General features: G+C 41.2%; 2 protein-coding genes and 1 non-coding gene across 3 annotated transcripts; 1 reads left to right on the top strand and 2 right to left on the bottom strand.

Moving 5' to 3' along the window:
- Positions 1–1464: 1464 nt before the first annotated feature.
- Positions 1465–17132, top strand: LOC134649722 (dynactin subunit 4). The gene is made up of 9 exons (XM_063504552.1): positions 1465–1658; positions 2974–3250; positions 4337–4491; positions 5325–5487; positions 6257–6440; positions 13615–13819; positions 15633–15766; positions 15812–15916; positions 16916–17132. Exons 1-9 carry the CDS (start codon positions 1530–1532, stop codon positions 17130–17132), a joined length of 1569 nt encoding a protein of 522 aa, XP_063360622.1. The 5' UTR covers positions 1465–1529.
- On the bottom strand, positions 16542–16614 carry Trnas-gga (transfer RNA serine (anticodon GGA)). Its single transcript has one exon. It is a non-coding gene; the product is annotated as a tRNA-Ser (tRNA).
- Positions 17133–19797: 2665 nt separating the features above from the next.
- On the bottom strand, positions 19798–21501 carry LOC134649347 (protoporphyrinogen oxidase). Its single transcript, XM_063504058.1, has one exon. It carries the CDS (start codon positions 21338–21340, stop codon positions 19925–19927), a length of 1416 nt encoding a protein of 471 aa, XP_063360128.1. The 5' UTR covers positions 21341–21501; the 3' UTR covers positions 19798–19924.
- Positions 21502–23742: the final 2241 nt, after the last annotated feature.

Raw genomic sequence — 23742 nt, forward strand, 5'->3', positions numbered from 1 at the left:
TACCACAGCTTTCCAAAAGGCTTTCTTTTTTCTTTGAAATCAGTGTGATGTAAATGCAAAGTAGAATACATGCAAAGCACCGGCCCACAATCTCTCTGCTTTGACTTAAGGTTGACTGGTAGAGAATGCTTTTGGCATTAAGTCCGCCTTTTGTACATAACTTTTTCTTTTGTGCAATAAAGTTTATATAAGAATAAACAAATAAAGTAATTAATACATAATTACATGTACATTTAATAATTTTAGTAATTTTATGTACATTTTGCGTGTGTCCTCGTGTCTTATATGATGATTTATTTGAATGATAATTATTTAATAGTTAGCATTATTTTCATAATTTGGAGTAGGCTTGTAAGTTTACTGCTTGTAGGTATTTCTCGCAAGTTGGTGCATACCTATGGTGAAAACATTGTTCAATTCGTCAGCAAATGTTGTTCACTTCACGAGTCTTGAAACCCTCGCGACGATCGCGATTCCACTTGGAATCATTCTCTTGTTCGACCGGATCTTAATATTAACATAACAAGTAGGTAAAACTTGCGGTGCTAATTCATCACCCAGATTATTTCTTAGCGTGTATCCCAACTCTAACGGAGTTCTATTGTTCCATGCAGTAAATAGCGAAGAGACGCATTGGGTGTGAAATTGGAATTCATTATCAGCGCGCGACACCGCAGCTGAGCTCGTTTCGCGAGCCCAATGATGCGTGAGTAAGAAAAATCAATTTGTCATGTGGTTTGGTAGGTATTGTGTATTAAATTACTTCTTCATTATAGATTCTTTAAACTATTTAGTTATTAACATAGGTTATACCTAATTAATATTAGGTACTAAGAAACTACTAAGCTAAGAGGGATTAACGACCAAATTAAATTACTCGTAATATTCTGAGAATTTAGTAGGTGTAATTTAAATCCTAATAGTAATATCTTAATGTTAATCCCGGGGAAAGAAGAACAAATATAGTATGTCAAACAAATTTTCTATGGGACGATCGATAACCCTTTGCACCTATTTTTTAAAATTTGCCGCTTTTTTCTACTGACGGACAGACTATAAATATCTTATTTTTAAATCCACATTCAATCGTTCCTTATTATTCCAATTCAATTCTAGCAGTCAGCACTATTCTCTCACCGAGTTCTAATCCTCTATGTATCACATATGATACATACGTAGCGAAAGGGTTGGCTTATTTTATAAACCAAGGTAAGTAACATCATACGAAAATTTATATAAATATTTTAATATTCTAATCATATTTAACGAAGCCAACTATTATAAATTGATTTATAACAATACATTATATTTTATTAAATAATATACAATACTTTACGACAGTTCACGATACAGCGTTTAAAAGTTATCTCAAACAGGCTCAATTATGTCATCGTTGTATCTGTCAATTTGACAGATGTGTCATGTCATGGAAGTTCGATACGACGCGACGGCGTACGGTTTATTTCGTTTAGTTTGTGTGGGTTGACAAATAATTAGTAACACGAAGTAAATAGAATCCAAGCAAAACCATGGCTTACTTGACGCAGCCTGATTACGTGAAGTACAAGTGTTCCTGCGGTCAACTGAAGCCTATCACAAGTCTTTACTTCTGTCGACACTGCTTGAAAATACGCTGCGGATTCTGCATTTGTCATGAGGTAACAGAATATGAATAAGCTTTTGAAAATCGAGCAATAACTCCTCAACTTCATGGAGTTATCATATGTACTTGGAAATCAGCACATATCTATTGTCTTTGTTCTTCAAAGTATGCCATGTATTTGCTGGCAAGCCTTGGACACACCTTTGCTTTTATGGTGTCCCTGCTGTGTTCCCATTCGGTAACAATGGGTCTGTTGACTGCGTTAGATAAATAGTAAAATGTGCTCTAGTTACTTTGCTATGAACTAACATTTTATGTGTTTGATTAAATCAAAGAAAGTGTTGATGAAAATATCTGATTATTTAATTACATGCTCTTGATTTATAAAAAAATTGGTTTGATGTGTAATGTAGACCTGTCTTGAATCATCAAGTTTTTGCTTAAGCAATTGAAAATTTTGTGTTGAAGGCTTTTTGTTAAGCTTAAAAATAAGCTCTCCATGACAACATTGTTACAAAAACTGCAATTTTAGAATCTATCCTCATTACTATATTGATTCCATTTTTAGGGTTCCGTACCCAAAGGGTAAAAAACGGGACCCTATTACTAAGACTTCGCTGTCCGTCCATCCGTCCGTCCGTCTGTCACCAGGCTGTATCTCATGAACTGCGATAGCTAGACAGTTGAAATTTTCACAAATGATGTATCTCTGTTGCCGCTATAACAACAAATACTAAAAATAAAATAATAGTTATTTGTACAACAAGAGATCAAAGTTTGATATTTCTTCGAGTGCTTATTTTGAGTCCCGTGCAAGCGAAAGATTCTATACTAGATTCACGAGCGTAGCGAGTGAATCTAATTTAGAATCTTGAGCGTAGTAAGGGACTCAAAAGCGCACGAGATGTAAATAACTTTGATCTCGTGTAGTTCACAAAACTTTTCACCTCAGCAGTGAGAACATATTAGAGAACCCGAAAAATGTATTCCTTCTTCATCATCTTACCTCTATTCACTCATGTTTTCTTAAGATATACCAACAATTAAGTTTTCACCTCAGCAGCTCGAACAAGGGTACTTTGCTACTTAAAAACCGTAAATCGTATTTTGCTCACTGGATGAGCAAAATCGCATTTTGCTCACTTTGTCTCACTCAGTGAGCAAAATGCGATTTTGCTCACTGTTTTTAAGTAGCAAAGTACCCTTGTTCGAGCTGCTGAGGTGAAAAATAAATATTTAAGGGGGGCTCCCATACAACAAACACGATTTTTTTGCTCTATTTTATGTTGATGGTGCGGAACCCTTCGTGCGCGAGTCCGACTCGCACTTGGCCGGTTTTATTCTATTTTTAAATCCCTTACTCGTAACAGGTGGACTCCCACTACTGCGCCTACTGCCTCGAAAACATGCCATCCTCCGAAGCCCGTTTAAAAAAGAACCGTTGCAGCAGTTGCTTCGACTGCCCCAGCTGTTTCCACACCCTCTCTACCCGGGCCACACTAGCCCAGCCTCGGCAGGACCCGGCGGCAGGGGCCGGGGGTGACGGGAAGGTTGGGGACGGGAAGCAGGCGAAGAGGGTGTATTATCTGTCCTGCTTTAACTGCAGGTGGACGGCTCGGGATGTGGGGATTCCAGATCAACCTGTGGGTAAGTAGTTTTATTATCATTAGTGCATGGTTAACATTAAATTTGTCAGATTCAGGTGACTACAACTCCTTTCTAAAGCTACGGACGTCAAAGGACGAGTTGGAGTTAAAGTTGTTAAACCAAATTAATATCTGCTATGTACTAACTTCAATAATAAAGCTTTATTACAATTACAACAATGTACTTTTATGTAATAATTAAACAAAATATTTTTTTTAAACGTGCAACAAGCCACTGACTAGCACCTGTCATATGCTACAATTACTGACAAACAGAGATTTTTCAAAGATTGTTGCATATGACAGATTGAACATGGGTTCACTATAGTGTTGTGAAAACGCTCATTTCAAGGCTTAAAGACTCGAACCCTTAAGACTCTTTAGGTTTAACGCCTCAAAGGCGGCAAAGAAGATTTCTTACATCCATACGCGTAAAATAAATAAATACAATTCTCAAATATAGTCGAGTCTTCAAGACTTACGAGTCTTCAGGGCTCGAGGCTTTAAGCCTAAAAATAAGCGTTATTCACAACACTGGTTCACTATTTTTGTTTCACCTGGGTTCACCTTTCATGTTTTTTGATAACAAAATTTTTGTGGAAAGCTGTGGTTTGTGCGGACCATGTAACTTGACCTTATTAGGATTACACAAGTTTCTGTATGATGTTTTTCTTCACTAAAAAGCAACTGGTACCTATACTTGGTCAAGCAAATCTAGTCAGTAGAAAAAGGCGGCAAATTAGAAAAATCGCGAATTAGCATCACTACGTTTGAATCGTTAGAAAATCGCGTGTCATTTACATCTTATCTGTGGAACTGTTTTGTTTACATTTCATCGTTGTTCGATGTACATTGCTGCCTTTTGTTGTTCGTTTCCTAAAGATACCATACTTTATTAAATTATACAACGGGACTTAATCGCGTATCTAGGTTTTAAGATTTACCCGCGATTAAGTCCCGTTGTATAATTTAATAATGTGTAAAAATCGTGAAAGTTTAAATCAGTGTTACCATACTTTAGTTTGCTTTACATTGCTACTGACATATCCTGCTTGACACAGACTTGTCAAATGTCTGTATATTTTAGCATCGGGTGGATGGCCAGAGCGCACCAGCCCACACGCAACTCGAGTCAACCAACTGCTCGACTACTACAAGGCTGTACTGCATCAAGAGAAACAAGAGAAGATAGAGAGGGAGAGGAAGAAGTTCGCCGTGAGAGGGAAATACATCACACTCACTGTAAGTTGACCTAAACATGACCATATCTGCTGATGACATCCAGATTATTCCAGAAAAATTTAGGGTTATACATCATCATCCTGTGTGACCATGGGTCTACTCTGTTCACTACATAGTATAAAACAAACTCGCTTCACTCTGTCTGTCTGTACGTATGCTTAGATCTTTAAAACTACGCAACGAATTTCGATGCGGTTATTTTTAATAGATACAAGTGATTCAAGAGGAAGGTTTATGTATAATTTGTTAACCCGTGCGAAGCGGGGGCGGGTCGCTAGTTATTTATAAGGGTTTGGGCTATATTTTCCACAGAGCTTACCTGTACAAAACCTGAATTTCATCAAATCTATACAAGTTTACTCTCACCTGAATGTGAAGACTGTATTCTGTCACAGACTAATGTCGTTTACAGAGTCACATAAAATCAAGTCTTCTTTCCAAAAAATATAATTAATATGACCGAAGCGTAGTGAAGGTCTACGTTTTGACTCGGGCATTTTGCTTTTGTATGTCCGGATGTTCTCCTCTACAGGTCGCTACTTAAATATAGTTGTTTTTTATTTTATTTTTTTATTTTGAAAAAATGAAAAATTTCGTATTTTTTATTTATCAAGCGCGGGTTAAGCGTATTCGTTTAATTTTTGTTTGTAGCTTTATGTAGTTTTAAATTTTTTGTTTATATTACATGTACTATACCTATATTTTAATAAATATTTTTGCCATACATTTATTCAGTTTTAAGCTCTGCTCGCGAGGTCTACCGCTCACAGAGCCACTAGTATTTACCTAATCCAGAATATATTATTGATACCGTATTAATATTGTATTTGCAGGACAAGACGGGCCTCACAGGTGCCATGGCTCGTAGCATCGCAGGTCTACCTCCAGCAGAGGGTTCTAGTCTCGCCTTAGCCGGGTTCACCCCAGCTGTCGCTAGTGAGGAAGTTGATGATCTGCCAGAAGACGCCTTTACTAAGGATGTCAACTTGAATCAGAGTGAGTTGTTATTTTCTCAGTACCTAAAAGGGGATAAAGGCAGGCATGGCTCACTCCGCGATTTCGTCGCGTCGCTACAAGTACATGCGGCCCACACCAATTTTGGTGTCTATCCAAAGTAGTTGCCGCGCATCGCTACGGAACGGACGCTTGCTCGCGCTTGCGCCACCTAGAGGTCATATCTGTCGTAATAGACGCGTTTTGTTAGAGAGTGATCCTTCTGTACCTAGTCTGTTATTTATTCTGTGACAAAGGAGTGATGATAGCGGTATCTTCTATGTCTAATTTTCATGGCTAAAGATCGTGACCGCCATAATTCCCTCTATTAGCCGATTTTTTGCCTTTCTAATAAAGCCCTGGAGACCGACTGGATAACATTTTCAACGGGTTTTGTCAAAACGTCGAAAGTAAAGATAAACTAAATAAACTTCGGATAGACCCGTTAAAAATTATGTTTTAGTATTTGTAACGCTTGTTATAAATGTTAACTTATCTACTAATCTTTGTCTAAGTGGACAAGAGACCTTGTAGAGTGGTGCCCTAGATATAATAAAAGAAAGAGTGGCCCACAAAGGTTTAGATGGTCGAATGATTTAACAAGAATAGGAGGTAAATGGATGCAAACAGCAAAAGAAAGAAACAAATGGAAAGCTATGGAGGAGGCCTACGTCAAAGGACGAGTTGAAGCTAAAGTTGATAAATCAAATTAATATAAGTTATGTACCAGCTTCAATAGTAAAGGCTAATTACAATTACAATCTTTCTCTAGTAACGAGTATGCCACAACGCCTGGCCGCGCCCGAATGGCAGCCGACTCAGGTCTCTCGCCTACATCCCATCGCCAAACTTCTCAGTGTGAAGCGATCCCAACGGTGCCGAGCGTGCGACCACAACCTTACCAAGCCCGAGTACAACCCTGGATCTATCAAGTTCAAGATAGAACTGCTGGCATAGTGAGTACTGGCATAGTTTCTAGTTGCGCCCTCTACTACGGAAGCAGAGTATGTGGCTCATAGTAACACTAAGGTCACTAAGTTACCTTAGGTTACATCCCATCGCCAAACTTCTCAGTGTGAAGCGATCCCAACGGTGCCGAGCGTGCGACCACAACCTTACCAAGCCCGAGTACAACCCTGGATCTATCAAGTTCAAGATAGAACTGCTGGCATAGTGAGTACTGGCATAGTTTCTAGTTGCGCCCTCTACTACGGAAGCAGAGTATGTGGCTCATAGTAACACTAAGGTCACTAAGTTACCTTAGGTTACATCCCATCGCCAAACTTCTCAGTGTGAAGCGATCCCAACGGTGCCGAGCGTGCGACCACAACCTTACCAAGCCCGAGTACAACCCTGGATCTATCAAGTTCAAGATAGAACTGCTGGCATAGTGAGTACTGGCATAGTTTCTAGTTGCGCCCTCTACTACGGAAGCAGAGTATGTGGCTCATAGTAACACTAAGGTCACTAAGTTACCTTAGGTTACATCCCATCGCCAAACTTCTCAGTGTGAAGCGATCCCAACGGTGCCGAGCGTGCGACCACAACCTTACCAAGCCCGAGTACAACCCTGGATCTATCAAGTTCAAGATAGAACTGCTGGCATAGTGAGTACTGGCATAGTTTCTAGTTGCGCCCTCTACTACGGAAGCAGAGTATGTGGCTCATAGTAACACTAAGGTCACTAAGTTACCTTAGGTTACATCCCATCGCCAAACTTCTCAGTGTGAAGCGATCCCAACGGTGCCGAGCGTGCGACCACAACCTTACCAAGCCCGAGTACAACCCTGGATCTATCAAGTTCAAGATAGAACTGCTGGCATAGTGAGTACTGGCATAGTTTCTAGTTGCGCCCTCTACTACGGAAGCAGAGTATGTGGCTCATAGTAACACTAAGGTCACTAAGTTACCTTAGGTTACATCCCATCGCCAAACTTCTCAGTGTGAAGCGATCCCAACGGTGCCGAGCGTGCGACCACAACCTTACCAAGCCCGAGTACAACCCTGGATCTATCAAGTTCAAGATAGAACTGCTGGCATAGTGAGTACTGGCATAGTTTCTAGTTGCGCCCTCTACTACGGAAGCAGAGTATGTGGCTCATAGTAACACTAAGGTCACTAAGTTACCTTAGGTTACATCCCATCGCCAAACTTCTCAGTGTGAAGCGATCCCAACGGTGCCGAGCGTGCGACCACAACCTTACCAAGCCCGAGTACAACCCTGGATCTATCAAGTTCAAGATAGAACTGCTGGCATAGTGAGTACTGGCATAGTTTCTAGTTGCGCCCTCTACTACGGAAGCAGAGTATGTGGCTCATAGTAACACTAAGGTCACTAAGTTACCTTAGGTTACATCCCATCGCCAAACTTCTCAGTGTGAAGCGATCCCAACGGTGCCGAGCGTGCGACCACAACCTTACCAAGCCCGAGTACAACCCTGGATCTATCAAGTTCAAGATAGAACTGCTGGCATAGTAAGTACTGGCATAGTTTCTAGTTGCGCCCTCTACTACGGAAGCAGAGTATGTGGCTCATAGTAACACTAAGGTCACTAAGTTACCTTAGGTTACATCCCATCGCCAAACTTCTCAGTGTGAAGCGATCCCAACGGTGCCGAGCGTGCGACCACAACCTTACCAAGCCCGAGTACAACCCTGGATCTATCAAGTTCAAGATAGAACTGCTGGCATAGTGAGTACTGGCATAGTTTCTAGTTGCGCCCTCTACTACGGAAGCAGAGTATGTGGCTCATAGTAACACTAAGGTCACTAAGTTACCTTAGGTTACATCCCATCGCCAAACTTCTCAGTGTGAAGCGATCCCAACGGTGCCGAGCGTGCGACCACAACCTTACCAAGCCCGAGTACAACCCTGGATCTATCAAGTTCAAGATAGAACTGCTGGCATAGTGAGTACTGGCATAGTTTCTAGTTGCGCCCTCTACTACGGAAGCAGAGTATGTGGCTCATAGTAACACTAAGGTCACTAAGTTACCTTAGGTTACATCCCATCGCCAAACTTCTCAGTGTGAAGCGATCCCAACGGTGCCGAGCGTGCGACCACAACCTTACCAAGCCCGAGTACAACCCTGGATCTATCAAGTTCAAGATAGAACTGCTAGCATAGTGAGTACTGGCATAGTTTCTAGTTGCGCCCTCTACTACGGAAGCAGAGTATGTGGCTCATAGTAACACTAAGGTCACTAAGTTACCTTAGGTTACATCCCATCGCCAAACTTCTCAGTGTGAAGCGATCCCAACGGTGCCGAGCGTGCGACCACAACCTTACCAAGCCCGAGTACAACCCTGGATCTATCAAGTTCAAGATAGAACTGCTGGCATAGTGAGTACTGGCATAGTTTCTAGTTGCGCCCTCTACTACGGAAGCAGAGTATGTGGCTCATAGTAACACTAAGGTCACTAAGTTACCTTAGGTTACATCCCATCGCCAAACTTCTCAGTGTGAAGCGATCCCAACGGTGCCGAGCGTGCGACCACAACCTTACCAAGCCCGAGTACAACCCTGGATCTATCAAGTTCAAGATAGAACTGCTGGCATAGTGAGTACTGGCATAGTTTCTAGTTGCGCCCTCTACTACGGAAGCAGAGTATGTGGCTCATAGTAACACTAAGGTCACTAAGTTACCTTAGGTTACATCCCATCGCCAAACTTCTCAGTGTGAAGCGATCCCAACGGTGCCGAGCGTGCGACCACAACCTTACCAAGCCCGAGTACAACCCTGGATCTATCAAGTTCAAGATAGAACTGCTGGCATAGTGAGTACTGGCATAGTTTCTAGTTGCGCCCTCTACTACGGAAGCAGAGTATGTGGCTCATAGTAACACTAAGGTCACTAAGTTACCTTAGGTTACATCCCATCGCCAAATTTCTCAGTGTGAAGCGATCCCAACGGTGCCGAGCGTGCGACCACAACCTTACCAAGCCCGAGTACAACCCTGGATCTATCAAGTTCAAGATAGAACTGCTGGCATAGTGAGTACTGGCATAGTTTCTAGTTGCGCCCTCTACTACGGAAGCAGAGTATGTGGCTCATAGTAACACTAAGGTCACTAAGTTACCTTAGGTTACATCCCATCGCCAAACTTCTCAGTGTGAAGCGATCCCAACGGTGCCGAGCGTGCGACCACAACCTTACCAAGCCCGAGTACAACCCTGGATCTATCAAGTTCAAGATAGAACTGCTGGCATAGTGAGTACTGGCATAGTTTCTAGTTGCGCCCTCTACTACGGAAGCAGAGTATGTGGCTCATAGTAACACTAAGGTCACTAAGTTACCTTAGGTTACATCCCATCGCCAAACTTCTCAGTGTGAAGCGATCCCAACGGTGCCGAGCGTGCGACCACAACCTTACCAAGCCCGAGTACAACCCTGGATCTATCAAGTTCAAGATAGAACTGCTGGCATAGTGAGTACTGGCATAGTTTCTAGTTGCGCCCTCTACTACGGAAGCAGAGTATGTGGCTCATAGTAACACTAAGGTCACTAAGTTACCTTAGGTTACATCCCATCGCCAAACTTCTCAGTGTGAAGCGATCCCAACGGTGCCGAGCGTGCGACCACAACCTTACCAAGCCCGAGTACAACCCTGGATCTATCAAGTTCAAGATAGAACTGCTGGCATAGTGAGTACTGGCATAGTTTCTAGTTGCGCCCTCTACTACGGAAGCAGAGTATGTGGCTCATAGTAACACTAAGGTCACTAAGTTACCTTAGGTTACATCCCATCGCCAAACTTCTCAGTGTGAAGCGATCCCAACGGTGCCGAGCGTGCGACCACAACCTTACCAAGCCCGAGTACAACCCTGGATCTATCAAGTTCAAGATAGAACTGCTGGCATAGTGAGTACTGGCATAGTTTCTAGTTGCGCCCTCTACTACGGAAGCAGAGTATGTGGCTCATAGTAACACTAAGGTCACTAAGTTACCTTAGGTTACATCCCATCGCCAAACTTCTCAGTGTGAAGCGATCCCAACGGTGCCGAGCGTGCGACCACAACCTTACCAAGCCCGAGTACAACCCTGGATCTATCAAGTTCAAGATAGAACTGCTGGCATAGTGAGTACTGGCATAGTTTCTAGTTGCGCCCTCTACTACGGAAGCAGAGTATGTGGCTCATAGTAACACTAAGGTCACTAAGTTACCTTAGGTTACATCCCATCGCCAAACTTCTCAGTGTGAAGCGATCCCAACGGTGCCGAGCGTGCGACCACAACCTTACCAAGCCCGAGTACAACCCTGGATCTATCAAGTTCAAGATAGAACTGCTGGCATAGTGAGTACTGGCATAGTTTCTAGTTGCGCCCTCTACTACGGAAGCAGAGTATGTGGCTCATAGTAACACTAAGGTCACTAAGTTACCTTAGGTTACATCCCATCGCCAAACTTCTCAGTGTGAAGCGATCCCAACGGTGCCGAGCGTGCGACCACAACCTTACCAAGCCCGAGTACAACCCTGGATCTATCAAGTTCAAGATAGAACTGCTGGCATAGTGAGTACTGGCATAGTTTCTAGTTGCGCCCTCTACTACGGAAGCAGAGTATGTGGCTCATAGTAACACTAAGGTCACTAAGTTACCTTAGGTTACATCCCATCGCCAAACTTCTCAGTGTGAAGCGATCCCAACGGTGCCGAGCGTGCGACCACAACCTTACCAAGCCCGAGTACAACCCTGGATCTATCAAGTTCAAGATAGAACTGCTGGCATAGTGAGTACTGGCATAGTTTCTAGTTGCGCCCTCTACTACGGAAGCAGAGTATGTGGCTCATAGTAACACTAAGGTCACTAAGTTACCTTAGGTTACATCCCATCGCCAAACTTCTCAGTGTGAAGCGATCCCAACGGTGCCGAGCGTGCGACCACAACCTTACCAAGCCCGAGTACAACCCTGGATCTATCAAGTTCAAGATAGAACTGCTGGCATAGTGAGTACTGGCATAGTTTCTAGTTGCGCCCTCTACTACGGAAGCAGAGTATGTGGCTCATAGTAACACTAAGGTCACTAAGTTACCTTAGGTTACATCCCATCGCCAAACTTCTCAGTGTGAAGCGATCCCAACGGTGCCGAGCGTGCGACCACAACCTTACCAAGCCCGAGTACAACCCTGGATCTATCAAGTTCAAGATAGAACTGCTGGCATAGTGAGTACTGGCATAGTTTCTAGTTGCGCCCTCTACTACGGAAGCAGAGTATGTGGCTCATAGTAACACTAAGGTCACTAAGTTACCTTAGGTTACATCCCATCGCCAAACTTCTCAGTGTGAAGCGATCCCAACGGTGCCGAGCGTGCGACCACAACCTTACCAAGCCCGAGTACAACCCTGGATCTATCAAGTTCAAGATAGAACTGCTGGCATAGTGAGTACTGGCATAGTTTCTAGTTGCGCCCTCTACTACGGAAGCAGAGTATGTGGCTCATAGTAACACTAAGGTCACTAAGTTACCTTAGGTTACATCCCATCGCCAAACTTCTCAGTGTGAAGCGATCCCAACGGTGCCGAGCGTGCGACCACAACCTTACCAAGCCCGAGTACAACCCTGGATCTATCAAGTTCAAGATAGAACTGCTGGCATAGTGAGTACTGGCATAGTTTCTAGTTGCGCCCTCTACTACGGAAGCAGAGTATGTGGCTCATAGTAACACTAAGGTCACTAAGTTACCTTAGGTTACATCCCATCGCCAAACTTCTCAGTGTGAAGCGATCCCAACGGTGCCGAGCGTGCGACCACAACCTTACCAAGCCCGAGTACAACCCTGGATCTATCAAGTTCAAGATAGAACTGCTGGCATAGTAAGTACTGGCATAGTTTCTAGTTGCGCCCTCTACTACGGAAGCAGAGTATGTGGCTCATAGTAACACTAAGGTCACTAAGTTACCTTAGGTTACACCCCATCGCCAAACTTCTCAGTGTGAAGCGATCCCAACGGTGCCGAGCGTGCGACCACAACCTTACCAAGCCCGAGTACAACCCTGGATCTATCAAGTTCAAGATAGAACTGCTGGCATAGTAAGTACTGGCATAGTTTCTAGTTGCGCCCTCTACTACGGAAGCAGAGTATGTGGCTCATAGTAACACTAAGGTCACTAAGTTACCTTAGGTTACATCCCATCGCCAAACTTCTCAGTGTGAAGCGATCCCAACGGTGCCGAGCGTGCGACCACAACCTTACCAAGCCCGAGTACAACCCTGGATCTATCAAGTTCAAGATAGAACTGCTGGCATAGTGAGTACTGGCATAGTTTCTAGTTGCGCCCTCTACTACGGAAGCAGAGTATGTGGCTCATAGTAACACTACGTTACTTTAGGTCGTATGACAAGACTAAAAGTATCAACCTTACCAGGGTTAGCCGGCACTCAGTAACCGGAGTTCTTGGGTGGTACCTGCCACACAAGAAGTGGCAAATTATTTTTCCATTTGTTCATTTTGAACCTTATTGCAATCTTCATAGAGTGGTAATTCAATAACCGGTAAAAACGGCCCAATCATTCTAGGCAGGTAGAAGCACGTGCAGTTTCACTTAACGATAGACAAAGGATAATTCGTTCGGGGCCAGTTCCGAATCGACAGACTATACCGTTTGCAAAAAGTTCCTCTTAACGTAAAACGTCCATTTAAAAAAAACGAGATTTCTGAAAGAATAAACAAGGCGCCACTTTTATGGGGGATATTTAGCGAATTAATCTTTATTTTATACACATTAGTTCTAACCTTATTTTATTCAGTAACCTGAACGACAATTACTACGACGTATTTGAAATTTTTTTATGAATGGTATAAGTTGATCAGGTTTGTTTTGAGGATCAAATATCTGTATGGGACCTATTGTCTTAAAACAATACAAAAATGACAAATGACGGTCAAAGTTACCCGCACTTTACTGACGAAACGCTTCTAACAAAATGAAATTACAATACATCGTAACGTCACCATGTAACGTTAGAAGCCGTTTCGATGTATAACAAGGAAATTCCGATTTTGTCGGTGAAATATTGCGTTTATATACGAGTATATTGTTACTAATTGCTATTCAATATTTTTATTAATAAAATGTAAGTTTTTTTTCCTTTTTGGAAGTTAAAACTAATTATTTATTTTCCCTTTAGCTACCACGTGCCTGAAGTAAAAATAATCTCCTGCGAGATCGTCCGTCCGGGGGGTAAGTCCACCTTACTCCTGAAGCTGACCAACCCGACGCCTCACGAGATGACCTTGAGGCTGCTGGAGCCTTCCGAGGTCCCTGCTGAGGACAGGGTGGATAAGGACACCAGTCTGGAGAAGAGTTTGGATAAGAGCCTGAAGATTGAGAAGGTAACTATGTCCAGTAGTCTAGGCCGGCCTGTTCTGTGGGTTATTCCCACTAGTTACCACCAAGTTGTTACCAGTGGTAACTAATGGGATTTTTTTCCCACCTTTTACCACTGGTAAGTACTGGGAAAAATAATTCATAGTAGTTACCAGTTACCACCAGCTCGGTTTGGTAAAAGGTGGGATTTTTTTTACCAGTAGTTACCACCAAAATTTTGTTAGAGTTAAATACTAATAAAAACAGTATAAATAAGGCCTGATTCGTAACGGATTTGAAAAATTAAAAAATCTGTTTCTGTCAGCTTAGTGGTTTAATTTGACAAAAATATATGATTTTATATTAAAAAAACAGTATAAAATTATCATCTCGTGACTATTATGGAAATTCTACTTTTTCTCCCACTCCTGCCGCAATTTTTGCCGAATGCCCTCCATCAGCCGTGCGACAGTGTCATTAGCCACTTTCCTGCTCGCTGCGTTCCACTTTCTCAGGAAGTATTGCTGATTGCTGGCAGTCTTACCTGTCTTCCGTAAGATTGATCTTTTGACCAGAGCCCAATACCTTTCGATAGGGCGACACTGTGGAATATTTGGCGGATTCAGTGCTTTAGGCACGATCTGGACATCATGTCGTTTGAGAAAGTTTAGGGTATCCGTTGCATAGTGGGCTGTAGCTAGATCTGGCCAAAATAAGGCCGAGGAATCGTGTTTTTGAATGAATGGTATTAACCGTTTCTTCAAGCATTCATTGATGTAAATGTCTTTATTGATTGTGCCAGTTGTAACATATGCACTGCTGCGATCGCCGCATGGGCAAATTGCCTGCCAAACCAGATACTTGGAGCCAAACTTCTCCATTCTTACGGTAGTTTCCGAATCTGGAAGATTTTCTCCATCAGCTATAACATAAAACTGATTGCCAGGAAGTGTTGAAAAGTCCGCCTTCACATAGGTTTCGTCATCCAAAATCAAATGAAAATTGTCTGTACCCAGAAAATCGTACAGCTTTCGAGACCTGGTTTTGATTGTTAGTTTTTGCTTTTCCGATGTTTTCGGCACTTTTCGCTTCTTTTTAGACTTCATACCAGCCCGTTCCTTGGCACGTCTCACCATTGACTGATTGGTAGAGTTTTTTTTAGCTATATCCCGTTCAGACATACTGCGGTTGTTGCGAATCGTCTTAATGATTTTCCTGTCTAGCCTAGGATCACGAGCACCACCATGTTCTACGGTTCGAGGCTTCTGAGCGGTAGACAAGGTCTCAAAGTATCGGTTTAGAACCGTATCAACGGTATTTCTTGGGATTTTTAATTGTTTTGCGATGAAGTGGTTCGGTCGCTGTGTATTTTCCATCCATTTGGCGACAATCTGATCACGGCGTTCACGTTGATTCATCTTTTTTTAGTTTTTTCAGCTCTTACGTAATGAAAAACGATGCCTACATAATTTGGAGACATTAGTAATGTCAATATTAAAAACAAAAGAGGGATATTTGTCTTTAGAGCTATGTGCCAGCATTTTGAATTTTTCAAATCCGTTACGAATCAGGCCTTAGTATAGTATAAATATAGAGTGATTTTATAAATAATAATTATAATTCGATTAGTGTTTTAGTAAACTGCCTTAAAAGTGATGAAAAATAGTTTGTCTTTTCGCGGATTAGCAAAGTAATATTTTGGGTTTTATTAATATGGATTTCCGCAAAGTAACGCCTGATTCTATTCATTATTTTTAGAGTTTGTCATTTGAAGTTTAATGCTGGTAACTCTATTCTACATCTGGCATTCAAAAACTTAAGTTATTCACTTCTATACAGCATGAACCAAGCTGGAACCCAAAAGAGCCTCCTACAGTGTTAACTCAAATTACACCGCCCGCTGTGACGCTCACGCTCGCGCCCAGAGATGACGCAGCCGAATATGATGATGACGCTCGACATGAACCCAGCCAGTGAGTTTCTCTGTATATTGCTATCTCTATCTCTCTGGAGCTTAGAGAGCCAACAGTGACGCAGTTCACCCCTCCCGCTGTGACGCTCACGCTCGCTCCAAGAGATGACGCAGCCGAATATGATGATGACGCACGACATGAACCCAGCCAGTGAGTTTTGCTGTTTATATTGCTGTCTCTATCTCTCTGGAGCTTAGAGAGCCAACAGTGACGCTCACGCTTGGTCATAGGGATGACGCAACCTATGATGATGACGCTCGACATGAACCCAATCAGTGAGTTTCGCTGTTTATATTGCTGTCTCTATCTCTCTGGAGCCTAGAGAGCCAACAGTGACGCAGATCACCCCGCCCGCTGTGACGCTCACGCTCGCACCCAGAGATGACGCAGCCGAATATGATGATGATGCTTGACACGGACCCAGCCAGTGAGTGTCTCTGTTTATATTGCTGTCTTTATCTCTCTGGAGCTTAGAGAGCCAACAGTGACGCAGATCACCCCGCCCGCTGTGACGCTCACGTTCGCTCCAAGAGATGACGCAGCCGAATATGATGATGACGCTCGACATGAACCCAGACAGTGAGTTTATTATTTACTTATAAAATTATAAAAAGGGCAAAATAAGGGACATTAAGCTACTCCACGAAGCTACTTATATCTAAGGGTGGTATTCCACCTGTCCAATTTGTATTTGCGTTTAATATTTTGCTTAGGGAGAGAGTGAGACGTAATGCATATTGAATTTTTATATTAAAGGAAAAAATGGAAAAAGTTACGCTTCCGGCAGGACTTGAACCCGCATCCTCCGCAATCCGTGCGATGCTCTTAACCAATTGAGCTACGGAAGCCTACCAGGACATCGCAAATCTTTCCATCCCTTCCTTTATGCATACACGCTATAAGGGTGGCGTATAGCGACATCTACCGAGAGACGATTACATCTTTTCACGGCACCGGAGTCTCAAGTTGCATTGAGAATTCACCAGTAACAATGTGCTAACCCATAAATACCCACCCATAAATTTGATATATCGCTCGCAGACGAAACTGCTTGTTAAAAAATTGATTTAATGCATATTGGACCAAGAAATTGGTCAGGTGGACCTAAGTCACGCGAGAGTGTCCCACTAATAATCCATAAATTTCTAGCATAATACTTTGGCGTAAGTCCAACAAGCTCGCCCTGCGACTCGACCTGACCACTGACTCTACCGCGCTAGAGGGCGCCCCGGCGCAGACCGCCCTAGCGGTGGAGTACTCGTACCGCAACACCGTGCCGCAGCCCGGGGCTCCGCAGAACAGGGACCACACGCTCTACGCTGTACTGTATCTGGATCTGGGCACTGTGGGCTCGGCTGGCCTTTAAATGGGGTACCTGGCAAAGGTTTGCATCAGGGATGTTGCGAATATCCGCATCCGCATCCGCAACCGCGGAACTTCCGCATTATTTTCAACATCCGCATCCGCATATTAACTCACATTTATGTCTATAAATGTGACCCTAGTGTGTGTGTGTAGACCCGTCTGGGTCTAACGCGAAATTTATTCAATTACCTTTATATACCGACGTTTCGACACAGGTTTCACTGGTCATGGTCGCGGCCAAATATAAATATTATATCCGCATCCGCATAAAATCGATGCGGATGTAATGCGGATGCGGATGTGGAACAGATCGGTACAGGAACGTCTTAGCACCGGCGTAAGTGCTACACTGCTAGGTAATTTAGTGATTAACCAAAAAACCTATTAGAAATGAGCAGTCAAGCGTGAGTGGGACTTAATGTACGGAACCCTTGGAACGCGAGTCCGACTCGCACTTGGCCGGTTTTTTTAAATAAAAATATCTAAAATGTAATATTTGACGTTTTTTATGTACCTATCTTGACATCCGCACCCGCGGATGTGAGCCTTTAAAAAACCGCATCCGCGGATGTCAAAAAATCGGCATCCGCAACATCCCTGGTTTGCATAGATGGCGCCGTCGGAGCTTGCGGCTCTAGTTTTGTCCTAAAGGGCTGGCATCCGGGCCGTACTATAATAAAAAAATACACATTTCTAGGAATTGGGACAGGACAGGGCAAGCTATGCTGGCGCTATCTTTACTTCGACCGGCCGACTCCATTGTGAGATTTGATAACGGCTTCATCTATTGTTTAGTTTGAAAAGCATATTATAGTTCAGCTGAACTTGGCGGTAACAGTAAAAATATATCTTTTTTGAGCTGATAATCTGATAATAATAACATATGAAGCATTATGATTATCTCTAGCTATGCTCTTAATGAATAATAGCTAGTCATTGGCGAGGCCGCCATGTAAGGTACTTATTCCCTACACTCTTACCTACCCATCGACGGACCTTAGGGTGGTATTCCACCTGTCCAACGTGTATTAGCGTCTCACATTTTGATTAGTGAGAGAATGAGACGCAATGCACATTGGACTAAGAAATTGATCAGGTGGAATACCAACCTTATATATTTGCAATAAGGTTCATGAACTCTCAGTTGGACCTAACCTTATTTCATTGTAATAAGGTTGGTTTACTCGTACTTGGTTAGTTAACATGTCAGTAAAGGTAAAATAAATCTCGCATATTGCAATCTGCATATTTTTGCTGGCAGCTGTATTTTTATAATTTGATAAACATAGAGCGAAAATTTAATTCATAACTTTATAACTGAAACGAGACTTCATCGCGTGGTCTGACGTTTCGAACGTGATTTTACGTTCGTGGTCACAAGCAGAATGGCGAGGAATTGTATCAACATTTTGCTGCGCGGGTTTTGAAAACTACCCGCACTTGATCTTGAATATTCACTTGTAACGTTGTTTCATTTTTAAAATTATGGGCGAATATATTGTTAGTTTAAAATTGAAATCGTTACAACTATTGAAAACTTAGTTGTTTGTTTTAGGCTTGAAAATAATTATTACAAGATAAATTTAACTCTATATCAATACTCATTGGAGTTATATGAAAATAATCGAATAGTCGTAAAACTTAACATTATGTTTATCGTAAAATATCCTACTAGGATAGTTTGTAGTCAAAGCTCAACTATAAACAAATCGTGTGCCTAAAAATGTATATGCTTGTTAACTAAATGAAATTACTCACGAAATTCCATTCTTACGTCAAAAGCTAAGTGTATGAGAGAATTTAGTTCGTAAATTATTTATTTTTATAGGTTTATAAAATGTATTTTTAAGTTTCAAAGGTGTGTTATCATAACTTTGGATGTGAAAGTTGCAAAAAGTTTGTTCAATGATCAGGAGAGACATGGGAACTTCTGAAATTTGGAAGGAATTAAAAATAATTTATATTTTGGACAGTTAACCATAGGAAATTTTAAGATCATACCAAGAGTTCATGTCAAGAGTTTTACAATTCCTTTATTGCTAAAAAAAGTTGTTGGCAGATAATAGATAACTATATTATATGAAAAGTTCATGGTAACACATTTATATTAAGCTTCAGGAGCAGTTCTCGTATAGATTTTAAAATGCTAGTTGTAGCAAACTAGAAGTGCAATATGCATTTTATTTTTATTACACAGCAGAGTATTGTAATATTGTAATCAAAATATATGTATAGCTTTACAAACTTTTATATGCACCAGTAAATACAGGCAACATTGTACCAATTAACTGTAACCAAATAAAATGTTTTGCATCTGAATCTATGTATTTTCTTTCGCAAATTATTTGTACACGATTATATGAAAAATTATTTGTACACGATTATATGAAAAACTCCATTAAATTATTGACAAAACTATGATATTGACACACTATAAATGCTTTAGGGAATTTCATAATGTGTATGCATTAAATTTTAATTGAAATAAAGTTACCCTTAATAAAATAAACTAATGTTGTAATGCTTTTATATCCAACTATATTTATAATTTCAAGATAATATTTATTTTTATAGTTTTTTTTTAATAATAATTTAGGAGTTTAGAGAAAATACATATTGTCTTATATATAAATAAGGGTATCACATTCATTCATCATCATATATCTTTCTGCAGTAAATAAAAACTTGGAACATATTAAATTGAATCATTTGTGTAGTTCATTTTGGAAGACAAGTACACCATTTACCTACACATTAATTTGCACCCACTCCCAATATAATATACTTATATTTTCACAGACATCCCTCCACCTGCTTTTTGGCTGAAAAGATCACATCATTAATGCCAACTCCATCATAACTGCTCCCGACAATAGAAATAGGGAGGTTATGGTCTCTTATGTACTTCCGGATACCATCCACCCTTTCATAGTGCCCTATAACATACTGTGGAATGCAATTCTTTAGAATATTTACATGCGAGTCTGTCGGTTGCTCCTTTATATTAAGAATGCTTTTAATTTCCTTCATGGCTATTCTTAGAAGCTCTTGCTCTGTCACATTGTCTCCAAATTTCTCCTTAAACCATCTGCCACCCAGCATCACGGTAAGGACTGTACCATTCTGGTCCGGCATGCAACATGAATCAAAAACGACTCCTAATATTGGGGAGTTTTCGATCGGAGGCACGAGGAACCCAAATGCCGGTGTTATAGGCTGCTGAGTTGCGAAAAACAAGTTGACTATGCCAACTGTGACGAATGGAATCTCATTGAGACTCTCAGCTAGTTGTGGGTGTTGTTTCCCAACTAACTTGGCTAAACAATGCGATGGAATTGAGGAATAAACATGATTCGCTTTAAGCTGTTCACCGGAAGCATTCTTAAGCACCACAGTACTGGAGTCAACAAACTCTAGTTCCTCTATTTTGCTATTCATTTGGATATCCACATTGTTTGTCTTGAGATGGTTGTGGAGAGCCGACGGAAAAGTCTCCAGGCCTCCCTTTATTGTGTAGACATTCCATTTTTCTTCCTGGGCTCTCTTTGCTAGCTCACTCAATTCTAAAATATCCTCACTGTTAGGTTTGAACATAGTCTTCATGAACCCCTTTAACACACCGCCATAGCTCTGTTCCCATTCAAAAAGGGTTTTCATTAAGAACTTTACAGATATCTCTTTGGCATCTCCAGCACATATGCCACAAATCATTGGAGAGATAGCATAGTCTGCTATCTCTTTACCAAATCTTCTCTCAACAAAGTTGTAAATAGAATCGTCTGTCATTTCTTTCTTAGGCTTTTGTTTTAAATCGGTAAATGCGGCGTAGATTAAAGGTTTCGAGAATGGTTGCTTAGTTTGGAAAACACTTTTTAGACTCGAAGGCAGCAGATGCAGGCTGTGGTTCACATAGATCATTCTATTCTTAGCAGCGGGGTGTTCTGGGGTGATGGCAGAGATGTGCTCGCTCAGACCTAGGTCTTGAATCATGTTTAACGTGTTTAAGCCGGTGGTGCCTTTCGGGCGAATAGTCCGCGGTCCCTGCTCGAAAACGTAGTCTTTTGTCTTGATGGATTTGATCCAGCCACCGCAGCTATTACTAGCTTCTAATAGGTACAGCTTCAGAGCATTGGAAGTGAGTAAATTGTTTTTAAGAAGGTAATAACCCGTGGAGAGACCTCCGAGGCCGCCGCCGAGAATTGCTGCCATGTTTGTTATCAGATTCTTATACGAATTAACAAGTTGAAACGTACGTATCTTTTGGATCCATTCAAACGGTAAATATGTTTCTAATTTCTTTGATAATTTTTCTATCGCATTTGTTTTGCAATCGTAAATATAACATGAGATAATTTGTTTGTGAACTGTCAATTTGACTTTGACAAGATTGACAGCTGTTTTTTTTTTTGGAGTTATGGCCTGGTTACAAGACCTTTAAGCCAAGTTTGACAGCTGAAATGTTTCTTTAGTGTTGCCCGAGTTCTTTCATACCCGTATGTTACCCATGTATCAAATGTGATACATTTATTGAGAGTAACTTTCCGTAAAATTAATAATATGCCACCTACTCATGTATTAAATGTGATGTTCATACGAAAAAATATTGCATTAGCTTAGTACTTACCTACAAACCATTAAATATACTTGGTCAACCAGATCTTGACAGTAGAAAAAGGCGGCAAATTTGAAAAATCTAGGCGGGAAGGGATATCGTCCCATAGAATATTTGAATTTCGCGCCTTTTTTGGCTGATCAGCTACAAGATTTGGTTGACCAGCTATAAGTTAAGACGGGTTTGGCAATTTATATAAAATGGAGTACTTACTTCTACTTACCTAAGTGTAATGCGTTTCAATTAAGTGTAAAGAATCCTTTCATTTAGTATTTTACAACAGAACGTACCTAACGATTGTCGTGCATAACAATATTATAAAGTCCTCATTAGCTCCACTGTGGTTCGAGCCATTGTTCAAACTCATTCGCACGCAACAAGCATTTAGAAAGCCCTATTAGTATTGTGTCGACGCCTAATTTCGCCGATGCAACATGATTGAAGGCACACATACTAATATGTTATGCTAAAATTGTGGTTACGATTAGTACTCTATGTAAATACAGTCGTTTTGTTATGTTTTATGTTTGACTATATTCTGAGAGGAGAGGTGAATACCCAGGTCATACCTACTCAAACTCATGTCATAAGGTACTATTACTCCTCAAGTTTCACTGGAATTTCATGTCGGTGGATCATTTATTTTAACAGTGTAGGTACCTATTTACGGAATAACAGTTTTTTCCGCAATTTCAGAATTGGCTCCATAGTAATTTTAATTACTACAATTGACCCACTGTACCTAGGGCCTATAACAAAATCATTCTGTATATTATATACCTAACGCGTCAGAGGTTAAGAGTCGCATGAACATAGCCGCAGCCATATGTAGCTAAGTAATCTAATCAAAGTTACGCTCTCATTTTAAAACATCATGAAATTTGCCATGAACATAGTACCAATATCTATGTCCTCTGGTCTTCGTTGTAATACGGCGGCGGGTTCGTAAAATTCTTAAAAACCGGCCAAGTGCGAGTCGGACTCGCGTTCCAAGGGTTCCGTACATTAAGTCCGACTCACGCTTGACTGCACATTTCTAATAGGTTTTCCTGTCATCTATAGGTAAATTTAAAATTCATTTATTTACGTTACACGTCCATCTTTGGGTCACAAACTTACATACCTATGTGTGCCAAATTTCAACTTAATTGGTCCAGTAGTTTCGTAGAAAATAGGCTGTGACAGACAGACGCACGAGTGATCCTATTAGGGTTCCGTTTTTTCCTTTTGAGGTTCGGAACCCTAAAAACTAATGAAAAGATGACAAACTTTAGGCCCTTAGGGGCCTTTCGCCTACCGTGAACATAGCAAAATCAAACATAGATGTCCTGACTGACTGATTCATCAACCCAGAGCCGAAACTACAAAAGATCTAATATTATAGAAATTTGCACACCAGGTTGCTTTTATAAAGTTACAAGAGATAAGAAGCGATTTTGAGACATTCAACACCTAAGCAGGTTGAAAAGAGGAAGTCCCCTTATATCGCTCTCGCACATTCGAGAAATATAAAGGCAGATAAAGAAATTCCTACTTTATTTTTTGCGGTCAGCCCTTGTCGTTCTCCACGCATACGACGTAGTTCACTACAGATGTGCAAATTGCGGAAAGTTTCCATAAAATTCTATAAATTCTCGGAAATTTCATGAAACTTTCACTAGGAAATATGGGAAATTTAAATTTAAAATTGGAAAGTTTCAATTCTCATACAAAACCGATACGACTCACCTATAATGCGGCATTTTGAGTGTGTCATAATCATAACCGCTACTAAAATGTCATTCAATAGAACTTGCTAACTATGTAAACAAACCGCCATACTAAAATTGACACTGAATGTCAATTTACTAGTAACTGTTGTTTACATAGTTAGCAAGTTCTATTGAATGACACTTTAGGTGATAGATTAAGTTATTGCTGTCTGTGTATGTGTATGTTATAAATCGCTTTCTGTTTTTGTTCCACTAACACTTAGTTTTTAATCTTAATTGTTACTAAC

Source organism: Cydia amplana, chromosome 7, assembly GCF_948474715.1.
Source record: "Cydia amplana chromosome 7, ilCydAmpl1.1, whole genome shotgun sequence".
NCBI lineage: Eukaryota > Metazoa > Arthropoda > Insecta > Lepidoptera > Tortricidae > Cydia > Cydia amplana.